The sequence below is a fragment of the Sceloporus undulatus genome, chromosome 4 (genome assembly GCF_019175285.1).
Source record: "Sceloporus undulatus isolate JIND9_A2432 ecotype Alabama chromosome 4, SceUnd_v1.1, whole genome shotgun sequence".
Lineage (NCBI taxonomy): Eukaryota > Metazoa > Chordata > Lepidosauria > Squamata > Phrynosomatidae > Sceloporus > Sceloporus undulatus.
In genome coordinates, this window is record NC_056525.1 from 85,571,584 (window position 1) to 85,589,098 (window position 17,515).

General features: G+C 39.0%; 1 protein-coding gene across 10 annotated transcripts in view; it reads right to left on the minus strand.

The window, feature by feature from the left end:
• DAB1 (DAB adaptor protein 1) overlaps nt 1-17,515 on the minus strand; it is a 416,141-nt gene that overhangs the window by 181,557 nt on the left and 217,069 nt on the right. For all 10 annotated transcript variants that reach the window (XM_042464067.1, XM_042464076.1, XM_042464077.1 and 7 more), the window contains exon 2: nt 17,274-17,476. In XM_042464067.1, the coding sequence (XP_042320001.1) occupies nt 17,274-17,340 (67 nt within the window). In that variant the 5' untranslated portion in view covers nt 17,341-17,476. The remainder of the gene's footprint in view (nt 1-17,273; nt 17,477-17,515) is intronic.

Here is a 17,515-nt window from a genome sequence, read left to right on the forward strand (position 1 = left end):
ACAGTTTGAGATTGAACTGCTCATCTGGCAGGTTGCTAATGAATTGATCACTAGCTAATAGCCTATGTGAACTCTTGTTTCACTGAATAAAAAGTTGTTTGTCTTCACAGGCATGGTTGAATGGAAAAAGACAATATTTGATGGGTAAAGTGGTCTTCCTGGGTCACCAGCCTGCCTGCCCATCCAGTGGTTCTGTGAGGACATGTGAGTAAATAGCCCAGCCAGCCAGCTGAGATAAAACAGGTCTGTGTGGCAGGTTTTATGCTCTATCTTGTGTGTTCAAACTTACACAGTACTGTATATACATGCACAATAGTGATAAAACTACAAAAACTTGGCCCATCCCAAATGGTAATATAGCTCAAGCTACTGAACTGCTTAATTTGTTTTAGATGAATGGAAAGTTTTTCTCTGCTTCCTACTTTTTTCTCATTCCTTGTCTTCTCTTCATATTGGCAAGTGCATATGTTAGCATCAACCAAAGATGGTTCCCATTGTGATACATCATGCCACAAAATGTTCAACTAGCTGAAGCTTTTCTACACATATGCAAGTAACCATTGTTCTGAAAACTGTCACAAATGTATTTGATTTGTGATCTGCCAGTGCCAAAAAAGAAAAAGAAAAAGATCTAGTGACCCATGGGAAGATGTGGGGAATCCATCCCTTACTATACACAATGTATAAAAGAATGTTTGCCTTCTTTCTTATGCTTGGAGGCTAAGATATCCCCCACCCCCTTGAGGAAGTATAAGGTTGTGGTGAAGTGTTGTATCTTTGCCTTTTTGCTCAGACATTTAAAGCCTTATATCTCAGGGTTCCCTTCTGTCACATGAAGACAACAGCTTTTATTACAGATTAATGTGATGCAGAGGCACTTGAGGACATAAGGCTCATCTTTTGGCTTTATTTTGATGCCACAATGAAATTCACATTTTGAGTCAAGCTATTACTGCTTTGAGAGTGTATTGACATAGGGCTAAGAGGGTTTACTGGAGTTCTTATGGATATGGAGACAGTCAGCACATTAACCTTTTAAATATATAGCTTCAGTGATCTCCTTGCGGGTTACGTGCATGACCTACATATTGATAAACGCAGTCCTAACGCATTGCAACAACAGTGAATTTACTTCTGTCTCCATGGAGATAAACAGGAACAATATTTCAGGCTCTAGTATTGATTGCAGGCTGAGGCTTTTCTGACATACAGAAACTGATATAATAACAAAATGAAATAAAGGAGAGCAAAATACATATATAATAAATAAAAATCCATTGGTTGACCTTACAATGGACCAGAGAAGAAGAATATATAGAAAATGGAAGTTGGAAGGGTGAACACCTTTGTTGTTTTCCCCAGCTAGATGTATGTTACAAACAGATTAAAAATCTATTCAGTCAGTAGAATCACGTGTTACTGGATTGTGCTAATAAAACTTTGCATGTGCAGGTTCATATATTGGATTGCTCTCACATTGAAAGGTAGCATGTCAAGGAAAGGGCTTCCACAACAACTTTCTCAAGCATTCTGTTTTTTCTAAATGCAGGGAGAAATTTTGTAGAGGACATGCATTCAAAAATGCATCTTGCCAGCCAGTCTGAAATAGTACAGTCCATAAAGAATTACTGCATGTGATTCTGATGATTTTGTCTGGCTTCTAGTGTGTGTGTGTGTGTGTGTGTGTTCATGTTCATGTACATGCACATGTTCCTTTCCTTTTACAATTAAACAATTATTGATACTAGCTATATCATGCATCCAGTTTAAAGTGCCCCATTAAAACTGTCTAAACCACATGCTTTTTCTGTGTGCCCTTTGAAGAGCATTGAAAAATGTGTTTGGCACACTTTTATGAAAATGCAGTATTGCCATTCATCCAACTGCACAAGGCATTTCCTTTTTGTTCTATGAAATTTAGCTACTTGTTTATGCAAAGATGATAACATGTCACCTTTTCTGTTTTATTTTTAAAGGGGGTTCAACACTCCATTATGCTTGCCTGTCAGTTTTACTGAGAGACTTTCTAGAATTAAGTCAATAATTGGTGTGTGAAGAGATTCCTGCAAGGTAGTTCACTGATGCTTGGGGCCATATTGTTCAAGAGAATGGAAAACAAAAATTCCTTTTCAAATTTAGAATGCATGGCAAATGTAGGATGAAAAGTGAGTGGTGGACTAGAAAGAAAGAAAGACAGCTAGTCTGTTATTATATATTATCAGTCTGCATCTTTATATTCAGTCTTAAAAGAAATTGGGAAATCAATTTTTAAATTTCAAGAGGCTGGAGTAAATCTTTAATATTTTATCATAATCCATTAATATTTACACAAATGGACCTTCTTTGTATTATAAGCCCACTGGAGGTTACACATTTTTAGCAAATACAGCTAATAAAACCTTACAATTCCCTTTCCCAAGGCTACTAACAACCAATGCTTTATTCACTCTCAACAGACTGAAAGCGGTGAGGAGACAAGCAGCCAACTGATGAGTAAGATTCATTAATAATTTGTCACACCCTTGTGCAAGGATGTCCAATTTGTGGAGAAATGACCAAAAGAGAAACTAATTAAATCCCTGGGAGAACACCTCGAAATCCCTTTTGTGCTCTCTTCTTTGCTACTGCTAATAATTATTTTAGGAAAAGGTGGAATATGAATAGACATGGAATTACAGATCTTTTGGCTTTTAATCAGCGATGTCAAATATCTTTAGGATGGCTTTTACAATTCCAGTGAGGCCGATCAAGGTGGGTAAGGATTAATTTACAAGACAGCTAAAGTAATGTAACAGCTAAGAAGAAACAAGCATCACATTGAAATTGTAGTCAGTTCTAGTGGATGCCAAAGGACTTCTCCCTTGTTAACATCATGTGGTTATACTATCACTGCATGTGACAGTCCAAGATCAAGAGAGGAATACTGCTAAGGTCAGTGGGCAAAATGAAAAGAGCCTGATTAACAGCCAAAAATAAAATCGTAGCATTCGAACTGAAATAAGCATTCCTCACGTCATTCTATCTGCATATTTCATTTTCTATTATAAGGTCTATCCTTTTCTGATAATGCCACAGTTGTAACAATATACAATAGCACCCATTGTCAATTACTAAGGAATGTATACTGTCATCACCTTCATTGTTCAAATGCTATGCATGGCAAATATACTATGCATACATACAACCATTAATAGTTTATCCACTCCACCTCCCCAAACTGATTGCCTGAAAAGTAACATTTTCACACACACACACACACACACACACACACAGAGAGAGAGAAGGAACTAAAATAAGGAATAATTTACTGTTCCCCAATGGTAAAAGAAATTAACATTTAATTAAAGGCATAAGACATCTTAGGAACTTTAGCACTTCTATCCCTGTACACACCAAACATGCTGGTGCTGCAAACATATTTGAAATTTTACAAATGATTTCAAGTCTTTTTTAATGAAAATCCACAGAGGGCCATACATAAAACACAATGATTTGTAGCCACATAGACTCTCCATTATGAATTGATCAACAAAAGATGGCAAATACAGATAAAAGGTCTGGTATGGAAGCAATTTACCATTTTGGATGTAATGGAAAATGAAACAAGAGTGGGAATTCTAATGCTGGTTGTAATTAATAACAAGTGGACAAAAAAGGACAATGAATGTAAGTGGGCATTACCTCCAAATATGAAACTAATATGACAGTAACAAAGTCAAAATACAAAGTCGGTGAATCACAGTCACTGTAAATTTACAGAAGACAGTACATTGCTATGCATCTCCACTTTCCCCACCCATCTTTCAATTACAATCAGATTATAAATAAACACTATAATGTGGAAACATCCAATGTCAGTTTATACTAGTGCATTTTTTAAAAAAAGCTATCGTATTAATCAGAAACTTCCAGATTAGGCAAAAATACATATTCTTGAAAAAAGGAGCTCTCCAAAATTATGTTGCTGAATTCATTTAATTCAGAAAGAAAAACCACTTCATTTTCATTGGCTATAGCAAACATTCTACGGAAGCAAGGCAATGATAATGTCTGCTGATAATGCCTAGCCCTAAAGAAGATCTATGCCTCCATTCTTCTCTAAGTGAACTTAAGAGTTCAAATTTGAAGGGGGAAATCAAGGCAACAGATTATAGCACAGGAAAATGAGCTGATGGCATTCTAAAAACTTTACTCACATACATTCAGTATTCATTTAACAGCATGAGCCCTTGCAGTGCTTCCACGGGGTAAAGCAGCCAGCACTATGCTATAGGGACAATGAGTGTTCCAGAAGGTGAAAGCCCTCAATAAAGATTTAACTACAAACATTCCCCAGAGAGCGGCCTTTACTCGCATGTCATATGCCCTTTGTCTTACACATCACTGACCCTTTTGATCCTGAAGCCCCATGCAAAACACAAAAACAGCTAAGTATTTGTTAGAATTGTCTCATCATAGGGTTTTCAAGACAAAAGGCTTCAAGAGTGGTTTACCATTGCTTTCTACCATGGCAGTACTAACAAAAACATTAGCTGTTAGATTTATTAGAATCCCTTATATTCATACCAGATTAACCCTCATGCATTTGAAAGCAGCACTGTAGCCTCTAAGAGTCATATTCCATTGCAGAACCCACCCAAAACTAGACCTATAACATGTGCATTAGATAACACTGTCTCCTAGAAAGTTTTAAACAATGGCTGGCAATATCTTGCACATATGTCAGGGCCAAAACAGACCGGCAGCTTCAGTCGGCTTCAAACCAGCTTGGGGGCATGGTGTTTACACCCACCACATTATCCAGAAGTCGCACCAGCAATTACAGTCAGCCCTCCTTATCTGCAGATTTTTTTTATCCATGTATTCAAGCATCCACGCCTTGAAAATATTCAAAAAAGTATAAATTCCAAATAGCAAGTCTGGATTTTCCATTTTATATAAGGGACACCATTTTGCTCTGCCGTTATATTTAATGGGACTTGGGCATCCATGGATTTTGTTATCCACATGGGATCCTGGAACCAAACTCCAGCGGATAACAAGGGCCCACTGTATACAGCTGACAGTTTCTGGGCAACTTGGGGCATGGCGTTTAGATGCCACATGACCTGGAGCTAGCAAAAAGCTGGCTCCAGAGGCAAAGGGGTGGCTTTTTCCCGCTCCTATGTGGGGCAGAAGCTGGCTGGATTGGGACTGCACATCTGTTTGCTGCAGCCCCAATCCATCCTAAATAGGGCGGCTCCAAGCTGCTTAGTCCCCTAGTCAGTCCCCAAAAAGAAGTGGCTGGACATTTATGTCTGATATGCAGTGTCTGCTTTCAGTTCAAAGCTGCATAAGTGGACTTCCACATGCAGTGCTGTTGCACAGCAGATGTACACTTTTGGTCCCTGCATATTTGTCTGAGCCTGAAATTGGCAGTACTCCTTCATATACAGTGGATCCTTCTTATATGCTGGGGTTTGGTTCCAAGATCCCCCGTGTATAACAAAATCCGTGTATGCTCAAGTTCCATTAAGTATAATGACATAGCACAATGGTGTCCCTAATAAAAAATGGAACATCAAGGTAAATTTATACTTTTTTGGAACATTTTCAAACCGTGTATGCTTAAATCCGTGTATAAAAAATCCGTGTATACGAAGGACCGACTGTAGTTACAAATTAGGTTGGACAACTTTGCTATTTAACACAATGGTCACATATGCCAATAAGGGTAAAAATCATCACACAGTTATTAACCAATGTCCCAAATTTCATCTGTATTTTTCTATCTCTCTACAAAGAAGCAGCTCAGATACGTTTGTCTCAACAAACCTATCGTTTTTTTTACTACTGCCATACTTTTCACTGCAGTGAGTGTAATATACTGGACCACAATGCCTCCATGTCATTTTTTTTTTAAAGTGATGCGGTGAAGCAGAAGTGAGATGTTCCAGGTGTCAGTAGGCTGGAGACTTTCATGGGAATGGAAATTTCTTCCACTGGAGGGTATATTGGAATTTTTATTGAGATCCAAAAACATTCCATTGCACATGAACTATACATTTTACATTAAGCCTAACACATCCAGCTTGAAAACTCTTGAGTACAGAAAAACAGGAGAGGGGCCTCTTGTTCCAAATGTCATCTAGCTACTTCTAAAGGTTTTTGTCTTTGCTACTCAGAAGCAAACTGGGGATAGCATTCAACCAATAAAGACTGCATGAAGGGAAAAGTAGTGGGTGTGCGAAAAGCCAAAGTGGTGTAGTGGTTCCAGTGTTAGAATAGGATACTAGGAGATGAGGGTTTAAATTCCCATTCAACCATGAAACATACTGGGTGACTTTGGATAAGTCATACTCTCTCCGAGGAAGGCAATGGCAAACTTCATCTGTATAAATATTGAAAAGAAAGCCCTATGACAGGGTTACCATAAATGAGATTAAAGCACATAATAACAACAATAACATTTGGGAGCCTCTATCTGTCTCAGGCTCCCCAAGCCCATTTGTACAAAAAGGTAAATTGTTTTATTCCAATAGAGGTTTTTCTTCCAAATCAACTAATAGGAGTGTGAAGAGTGTGTGTGTGTGTGGGGGGTTACTCACCACTACACACATCCAAGGTTTCAAACTGGATTTGGCCAACCATGCCAGCTACTGACTTTTTAAAACCCTTTCTCTCAATTGCCAATTGAAGCTATTTTGGATTGTGTGTTTTTTTCTATAGCATTACTTATCAAGGACTGAGCACTACATTTTTTTTTTATCACAGCAGGGATCAGTGAACAAGGCAAAACCTAAACAGCATTAGGCAAAGAGGGCAACTGTAATATACTCTCCATTTCTTTGGAAAGATAAAAATGAGCTGCTGAAATGGGATGTGTTACAATTCCAATCAATAAGTGGGTTACATTTCCCAATCATGAAGAAAATATACACATAAAGTGCTGCACTCCAGCTCATGATCATTTTTATCATGACTGAATATGTTCCTTATTCCATCTATGTAATTTGCTGCTGAGCTGTGACCTCCATATCTCTAAATCAAAGACCTTATTTCTTGGGAATAAAAATTTCCACTGGGTAACAAACTAGGTGACTACTAACATAACTTAAGGTGCCGTGCTTGCTAGATCCTATTGATGGCAGTTAATGAACCTGAAAAATACACATTTTCCCAAAATGTCCATCATTTCACACTGCACTAGCCTAGAACTCATTTGTTGATATATACATTGTGACACACAATCCAGTGAAAACTAAGTGGGGAGGGATCAACTTTCTTTTCTCTTTTACTGCACAGCATGCAAGTAGTAAATACTGATTTGGAATTATATATAGCCTAGGGTTTGTTTGTTTTAAAGGGACACAACCCACAAGCCCTCATTCTGCTGAAATTCATTTTGTCTAGCTAAATATAGCTAGACACTGGGACCTATATTCTGGGTTAAGGACGTGATTAATTTTGGATGTAACCTTCTGTCACATATGGAGACTGAATCTTCAGCCCTTTGTGTGTAACACAGTGGGATGATAGTAAGAACTAAGGGTACAAAAATGGAAAGAGGGAAATAGTTGTGTAGAAGGTGTCATCCCCTGCTTCCAGAACCCTGGGATGGACTTTGAACCTGAGAATGAAGGCTCTGGTCAAGAGCTTGAGAGCACAGAGGACATGCCAGGTCTGCAGCCATAAGAGACAAGGCTCCGGCAGACAAAGGAGCAGAGCCTGCAGAAGCCACAGAGGTAGAGCCATCCAGCAACCACAGGAGTAGAGTTTCCAGCAGCCACAATCCTCAGAGGAAGAGGCAGGTACTTACCACATGGAGAGATGCTGGGACAGAGAAAGATGCAGATGCTCACACAGGAAGCACATTGCAATTAGGGAGCACCTGGCTATAAATAACCCATCACCTCTCCTAGACAAGCATAACTGACACATAACCTTCCTTGGGACAAAGCTGCACTGGGGCTCTGTTCTGTGACTGATTGCTTGAACGCTGCCTGGACACCTGACTACTCTTCTGGACTACTCGTTGGACTCCCTGCCTGGACTGGATACTGAAACATGAATGACTTGGACCTCACTGGACTACCTCTGTTTCTCTGTGCGACCCTGAAACTTCATGCTGGGAGTCTGGCTTGCTTCCCAAGGGGCAAAAACAGGACAGAAACTAACAATGTAGGGAAGCAGCAGTTTTGAGATTTGCATTTGTAGCAGTAGTGGCTGTCATTTCCTGTGCCATCATTTTGTAAAATGAAATTGAGCAAATATGACAGTGGCAGACTTTTCATTTCTGAAGAAAACAGGCCCTGGTATCTTTTTTATTTTTTATCATTCACACTGTTGTTGCTGAGTGCCTTCAAATTATTTCTGACCCTAAATTGACTCTATCATGGGATTTGTTTGGCATGTTTCTTCAGAGAGGTTTTGCCATTGCCATCCTCTGGGGCTCAGAGAGTACGACTTGCCCAGGATCACCAGTGGGTTTACATGGCTGAGCTGGGATGCAAACCCTGGTCTTCAGGGTCCTAGTCCAATGCTCAAACCAGCACACCATACTGAGAAAACTAAGAAACCTGACTGCATTATTTCATTGTCAAAAAATTCAGGTATACTCTTGTAATATGACACATAATCTTATTTAACTAACACTTACATAGTAGAACCAGTATAGGATCCTAGGATTTCCATATTCATGTGAGCATGAAATTTAGAAATATCTTACCACCCATTTATTTAGCCAGACTTTTTTTACATCACTCTAGAATTAGAGTCCAGTTCAGTACTTTATATCCAAAAATAGAAAATGAAATAATAAACAGCACACTTAGAATTCATATTATTAAAATGGAATCATTTTGAGGTGTGAAGAAATGTATATACAGAGGCTTACTGATTGTGGATTAACAGAAAATTTATCTGAGTTGTCCCATCCATTTCTTATTTATATACTTTTAGGAAACAATGTTCATTTTAATATTGCTACAAACACCTAATCATTAAGATAGGTTTACTTCTTTTAAATTATGCAGACAGAAGAGGTTGGAGTGTATTGTAAGTTATGGAAACACAGCAACGTTTATGAAGAATCCTATATCTGTTGCAAAGGATAGCAATTAATCGTCCTAACACCTATCTACATGTTGTGCCCCACTTTCTCATTTTTTAGCAGTTTTCAGAATTCTGATCTTTATAATAAAACTGAGAAATCTAGAGTAACAAACAAGCAGATGTTTTCTGTTATTTCACATAAATGAAAATTTCCTTAGTGTATATACACTTTACTATTGTTAATGAAAAATGATACCCTACTTACTGACAAAAATAAGAAACCTGCGACATATACAGAACTCTATATGAGTTTAGCTACTGAACTGTGCTCCAAGTTCCTAATTTAAAATGTGCACACAATATATAAAATAGCTTCAGCTTATAAATCTTTACAAAAACAAGTGCATGCATCACACAAAATTAATGGTATCCTTTACCTATAATAATACGTTGCCAACAATTCCTTTACACTAGGGATAGATTTTATTAAGCTGCAACTCTACAGGAAATCAGAGATCCCTATAATTTGAGAATAGTCAAATACCGCACAATAATTGCTATTAAGCCATGTTATCGTGGGGGGGGGGGGGGGGGGGGGGGAGACAGAGAGAAATTTATCTTGCGCATATATATTTACACACACACACACACATATATGCAAGATAACATTGTTTAACAGCAGTTAGTGTGTGTATGTGTGTTGTGTATGTGTGTATGCTAATCATACTGCAGATATACCTTTTTCACTTCTGTTAGAAGTGACACAAGAGTTTGCCCTAAGAACTATATGCACCTATCATAATCAAACTGGTTATTTTCCTGCTCTAGGAAGATGGGAATGGTATTATAGTAGTCACAAGAACAAGTGCTAAAGGGAGGAGGCACCTTGCTTGCTCTTGTCAAATAGCGGGGGCTAGTTCCACCAAATTTTGTCTATTTTTCTGATAATACTGTATAGACAGTTGTTCAAGAAAATATGAAACCAAAGGGCAATTCACATTTTTTTTATTCTGAAAACTATTCAATTATAGACACTTCTTCTGTGCACATTAACTCCTAAAAGATGCTGAAAATCCCAAAGCATTTTCTTGGTTTAACTGTGTGAATTGGATCAATGTTCAGAAAATGTGACTGAGGTTGTACTCTCCCTACCTCTAAGTTCATACAGCTTCTTTGCCTGTCCACACAGCCCTCAAGTCACATAGGATCTCAATGTGTGGATACTGGAAATAAGACATGAAATTCAGTGTCAGATGTTCATGTTCAGTAAAGTGAAGAGTTTTGCTGCCTCTTCTGATATGTAGAGCCCTGAACTGTAAAGGAATGTGGGATTGAGTGTGCAGCTGCACTAATGTCCTGTTGGTGGGCTTCCCATAGGCAATTGACTGACCACTGTGTTGACAGATACTGGTCTAGATAGTCATCTGTTTTGATCCAGTAGGGCTCTCTTTCATCCTTTCCTGAAAGTATGTCTCTCTCACTCCCTTACCTCTGTTCCTTTCTCATCTACATCACATCTACATTTCAATGACGGTATGTAGAAGAACAAGAGATCTATTTCATATGATCCAGGAAATCAAAGGAAAATTCAGGCCAAGAACTGGGACACTCTATGACAATAAAAATAACATAATTCAAGACCAGGAGGGGAAAAAAAAAAGATTTTGGATGCAGTACACAGAAGAATTATACAAAAGATATGACAAAATGAAGGACACATGAAATGAAGAGCCATATGAAGATGAACCTCAAATTCTAAAAAGTGAGGTGGAAAGAAATAGCGAAAAACAAATCACCAGGAACAGATGATATTCCAACTGAACTGCTGCAATCCACATTGACAGAGTCAACTCTAATGCTAACCAAAATATGTCAACAAATATGGAAAACAAAATGATGGCCAACAGATTGGGAGTGCTCAATATACCTCCCCATCCACAAAAAGGGAGACACAAGAGACTGCAGCAACTATAAAACCATAGCATTGACCTCCCATGCAAGCAAAATAATGTTCAAAATTCTGCAACATAGACTCCAACCATACCCAGAAAGATAAATTTCCGAGGTTCAAGGAGGATTCAGGAAAGGAAGCGGCACTAGGGACCACACTGCAAACATATAATGGCTAATGGAGTGCACCAGGGAATTCCAAAACAAAATCAGCATGTGCTTTATAGACTATTGCAAAGCCTTTGATTGTATAGATCATAAAGAACAGCCGGCGGACTCCCCCGATGAGCTGCGTTGCCGCCGGGAATTCGCACCGACCATAGAGGCCCTGTCGGGCCTGGTACGTCCCAGCATGCTTTGCTGGGGGGTGTCAGTAAGCCCAGCATGCTTTGCTGGGGCCAAAAAATCATCTGATTGGCTGGCTGGGGAGGAACTTCCTGTTTTGGCCGCTCTACGCGGCTCAGAGGACCTCTCAATGGTCCTGGTTTCCGGTCCTCCAGAGAGCTGATTGGTTGGTTGCCCTGGAGGGGAGGAGTGTGCTCCCGGCCCCTCCCTCTTTGCAGTGGCCTATATAAGGCCTTGTTGCCTGGCGTTCAGGGCCATTTTTGCTCGGCTCCCCACCCTCCCTGTCTCGGGTTGGTGTGTTTTTTGTCACAACTGAGGGGTGCCAGCATAGGCCACGATCTGCTGAGAGTGGTTTCCAGGGCTATGGAACACTGGAGAGGGAGTCCTTTGGACCCGGGTATATTGAGGGCATACATTATGGCCATTGCGGGGACCATTACGTTATTATGTTACCCTGTGACTAGGGGCTTAAGGGATAAGAGGCAATCAGAACTTCACATAGCTGCGAGATTGCATTCCCTAGCCCATAGGTCAACCCAAAATTGCGGTCATCGATCAACCGGGGTGTTGTTCAATTTTACAGATCATGACCTCATGCTTTGGGCCAACCCTACACTGTTTTAATGTTGAGTTAATAAAGTTGTGGCCATTCCTCCAACTTTGGTGTTGTGTTTATTGTGGCGGCGCCCCTCCTAGGCAAAGACATGGGAGTGCCAACACATTATTATTATTATTATAGTTTATTTCTATAGCACTGTAAATGTACACAGCACTGTACATACAGATAATCAAGTCGATAAAAATATAAAACCTGCCAAGGGCGTACAATCTACAAAATACATATAAACAGTAAGTAGTAATATAAAATAGAATAGAATTATTTAAAAAACAGGCAACAATTAAAACATCAACCTCCACTATCTAATAAATATCATAAAAATATTCACACAGTGCCTGGGAATGCTTCCTGAGATTTCAGCTCAGATTTAAAAGTCATCAATGAAGTGGTGACCCATGTTCGTGGGGGAAGAAGGTTCCAGGAATGAGGGGCAGCAAGTGACAAGGGACGAATCTGGGATGGGGTAGTGGAGATCCTAGGCTAGGACAGCAGATCTTGACTACTAGGACGGAGGGTATGAGTGGGAATGTAAGGAGAAAGAAGTTCAGATAAATAAAGAGGGGCCAGCCCATGCAGGGCTTTAAAATATAACAACAGAAGCTTATACTGAATACGGAAAGGAAAGGTGAGCCAGTGAAGGGATGATAATAAAGGAGAAACATGGTCAAAGCAGCGAGCAGATGTAGTGATGTGTGCCACTGAATGCAGGACAGAAATTAAAGGGCAAAGATGAGAAAGAGGAAGCCCTGCTAGAAGGAGGTTACAGTAATCTAGTTGGGAGACCACCAGAGCATGGGCCTGAGTCTTGGCAGTAGAGGCCGAGAGAAAGAGATGGATTTTGGCAATGTTGTAAAAGAAAGAATCTGCAGGCTTTGTCTGTGGCCTGGATCTGGGGGATAAAAGACAGAGAGGAATCAAAAGTGAAACCGAGGCTGCGGGATTCCTGGACCGGTTGAATAGAGGTGTTGTTGACAGAAACAGAAAAGGAGTATTGAAGGGAGGACTTAGGTGGAAAGTCAAGAAGCTCCGTCGTGGACATATTGAGCTTCAAACGCCAATGATGCATCCACAGAGAAACAGCTGTGAGACATGATGAAACTTGCTGTTCAAGCCCTGCAGAAAGGTCAGGGGTGGAAAGATACAGCTGAGTGTCATGGGTGTACAGATGATAAGAAAAACCAAAAGAACTAATAAGTTTTCCTAGGGACAATGTGTAGAGAGAGAAGAGTAGGGGACTCAAAACAGAACCCTGGGGAACTCCAACAGATAGGGGAACAGCAGATGAACTCTGACCACCCATGACCACTGCAAAAGATCTTTTGAACACATCTGAGAGTCCTAATGAGAAATCTGTACTCAGGAAAAGAGACTAATGACAGAATAGAATTTAGAGAGAAGCAGAATGGTTCCTAGTTGGCAAAGGCTGTATTCTTTCACCCTATCTCTTCAACTTGTATGCAGAACATATTTTTAAAAAAGCAGGCTTGGACAGAAGAAGGGGGAGTGCAAATAGCAGGAAGGAATATCAACAATCTAAGATATGCAGATGACACCATAGTACTAGCAGAAAACCTCACAGACCTGGAATACCTACTAAGGAAGATCAAAGAAAAAAGTGCAAAGGCAGACTTAATGTTGAACATAAAGAAAACAAAAATAATGACCACCTAGGATCTTCACAAGTTCAACTTAGACAATGAAGAAATAGAAATAGTAAAAGAATCCCCATACCTGCGATCAAACTTTGATAGAAATGGGGATTGCAGTCAGGAAATCAGAAGAAGATTAAGAACTAAAAAAAGATTCTAAAATGCAAAGATATATGCCAATGACCATGACGAATGTAGAGGACTATAACCAGACTAGAAAATGAAGTGACTCTTAAAATTCCCAAGAGCACCATTGGCACACATAGCACAAAAGTTAGAATCATACATGCCACTGTATTCCCTATTACCATTTGTGGATATGAGAGCTGGACAGTTAAGAAAGAAGACAGGAAGAAAATCCATTCATTTGAGATGTGGTGGTGGAAAAGAGTTCTAAGGATCCCATAGATAGCCAAAAGGACAAATAGGTCCTAGAGCAGATCAATCCAGAAACCTCCCTGGAAGCCAAGATGACCAAGATGGCTGTCGTACATCATGAGAAGGAAAGACTCATTGGAAATGATAATAATGAAAGGTGGAAGGAAGGTAGAAAGAAAGGAAGGCCACATGCCAGATGGATGGACTCTGTTAAGGAGGTCACAGGTATGGGTTTAAAGGAATTAAGCAGAGCAGTGGAGGACAGAGGGTCTTGGAGATGTCTCATCCATAGGGTCGCCATGAGTTGACATGGACTCGAGAGCAGTTAAAAGTAAATGTAGATATATTTAATGGTAAAGCTGAAAACAGATTTATATAAATGAGGAATGTCAACCAACATTCTTTAAGTGTACAAGTACTTCAGAAGCAGATGAAGAGGTGTTAAATATAACCTGGGGCACACTGGTTTATTTAGTTAAATAGTCTCACAGGACTGAAATAACTATTTATGAGACATTTGCATGATTGGTGTGGGGAAGCACCTATTGCACATAAATTGCGAACAATAACTATAATTCTTGAGCATGAAGAGAAATTTATTTGCATTACATTTTAATAAGAGCCAACTAACACATGCTTTGAAAGAAAGAAAGAAAGAAAGAAAGGAAGGAAGGAAGGAAGGAAGGAAGGAGGGAAGGAAGGAAGAAATGTGGTAACACCTTTATCACCAAACACCTTTTGTTTGTCTGTTTTGCCTGGGATTTCATAGATATAAAACCACATCTTTATATGCAGCACAGAGTGATAATAAGTGCTCAGGTATAAAGTATGTTTACACAATTGTGGAAATGAGATGGAACAACAGAATACAAACAGATGCAAATCATGACCTTTGCCCTAAATTTTCAAAGGGATGCATAAGTGATACAGATCTTTCATATCTTTACAGTGGTCAGTTAGTATTGATATGGGAAATCAATAAATCTGATGACCAAATGCATAAAGGTATCCTTCAGTGTCCACACTTCTCCAATTTTGGAATGTATGCTCATCAACAATGTTTCAAATATTTTCCTTATAGCCACTATAAAATTTCACATTTCCAATGGTTTCCATGTAGACCACTCACAATAAAGGTTTCTTCTGGCATGGCTTTCAGTGTATGCTGAAAGCCACGTATGTCTCGTCCGTGTATGATGCAGGCACACTGTAACTACATGACTTAAACTGAGCTTCTCTTCTATTTATAGAGTCCACACAAACAATACATGGGACAACTTTGCTCTAAGCAACCAAGCAGGCAAGGAATGGCTATACCCTTATAGCTTTCAAGAAGGAAATGATGCCATCTCTTGATAGACCAAGGCTAACTAACACAAGACAATCTGAAAACAAAAGAGTTAAAGGAAGAAAGTTTGTGTTAAAAATATTAAGCTAGCACTTTAAGCAATATTTAGACCTTGCATTGTAAGAGAGCGTGTGTGTGTGTGTGTGTGTGTGTGTGTGTGTGTGTGTAATATCAGGTGCAAGATTGAGCTGCAAGTAAAGTTTCCACTGAAGCTGATATCAGCTGTGAAAAACACACACACCCTGTATTCACCTTTTTCAGCAATTTCTTTATAAAGCATGTTCATTGTGACTATTCACAATAAGGGCAGGGATCATGATCTCATTTTGAACTGGCTTCCTGACATCAGCACATAGTCAAATCTGTTAAGTGTATTTTGTGCTACAGTGTTACCATAGCTACTCCTCATTGATTGTGATCACTCAGCAAAGTAAAGAGAAGAAATAAGGAAACAGAGAGGAAACAATAACTGTGAAGAATAATTGGAAAAAAAGGTATGTTTGGGAGAACTTGGTGGAACATCCCAAGACTGTTTCTATAAATGTCTAAATGTAATCTGTACTTGTCTATTTACACAGGAATTTAAAAGATCTTCCTTATGTTATATTTAAGATATTTAAACTATGTAGATGACACCATACTACTAGTAGAAAAATGCAAACACTTGGAATAATAGAATGAAAAGAGGAAGTACAGGGGTAGGTTTACAATTGAACATTAAGAAAATAAAAATAATGACCACAGATGAGTTACATAACTTGAAAGTAGACAATGAAGACATTAAAATAGATGAGGATTTTCTAAAGGGTGGTCCAAAGCAGAATAATCCAATTTGAGACTGCCCTGGCTCAGAGAATTTGGAGAACTGTAGTTTTGTGAGACATTTAGCCTTCTCTGTCAGAGAGCTCTGGTGCCACAATAAACTACAATTCCCAGGATTACCTAACACTGAGCCAGGGCAGTTAAAGTGGTCTCAAACTGGATTATTTCTGCAGTGTGTTTTGGACCCTTGTCTCAGTCTTTAATCAGCATGGAGACTTCAGTTAAGAAATCAGAAGACTAGGACTTAGAAGAGCAGCTATGAAAGGACAAGATCCTGAAGTTTAAATATATATCACTGCAAACTAAAGTTTGGATTATCCATGACACTGTATTTCCCATTTCTATGTATGGTCGTGAATGGTGAACAGTAGAGAAATCTGATAGGAAGAGAATCGCCTCATTTGAAATGTGGTGTTGGACTACAGTTCTATAGATACTGCAAACTTTTAAAAAATGGATCCTAGAGCAAATTGCACCTGAACTCTCTCCAGAAGCCAAGATAACTAAGCTGAGACTGTTGTACTTTGGTCATTTCATGAAAAGACATAACTTACTAGGGAAGACAAGAAGTAAATTAGAAGGCAGCAGGAAAGAGGCAGACTACATTATAAATAGACTCAATCAAGGAAGTCACGGCCCTGAGTCTACAAGATCTGAGTAAGTTTGTTGATGATACGTTGATTTGGAAAGTCTCTCATTCATTGGGTCAGCATAAGTTGACTTGACAGCAGTAAACAACAACAATGCTATATTTTATTCTTTGCAAATAACATTGGCTAAGACAGAGATGGGAAATTTCAGCAAGGTCTAAACTTCCTCACTGCCTCTAAAAAGTAACTTGCAATTTATAAATGTGCCTTGTTTCATAGGAATGTAGTTCTCTTTTCTTTAGGTAAAATATATTTTATTTTATGGAAGTGAGGGAATTATCCAGAGTCCTATTAATACTGACATGAGTGTGGACATGTTGCCCATACTCAGCTAAGATAATATAACACAAGCAACAAACAAAATGGTGCATGTGACTTGTACATAACTGGATCAGTAGTTGATTTCCTGAAACAGTAAACAGTTTGAGTATGAACAGAATATAATTTCTACCAAACACTGAAATATATGGATTTCCTACCTTTCTTCTTCGAATCTTTCTTTGTGCTGGTTTTAACAGCCACTTGAAGTTCTGTCTCAGTTGACATCCTATTGTATCCTTAGTCTTCTTCACACAGGTCCAGTATCTTGGCCAGTCTCATTTAGAACAAATCTCCAAAAGAACAATTTAACTCTTCAGACACAAGAATCCAGGCATCTCATTTCATTCACCCTTTTGCAGTGCTGCAAGAAGAAAACATAAATGAGAAGTCACTTTTGGTG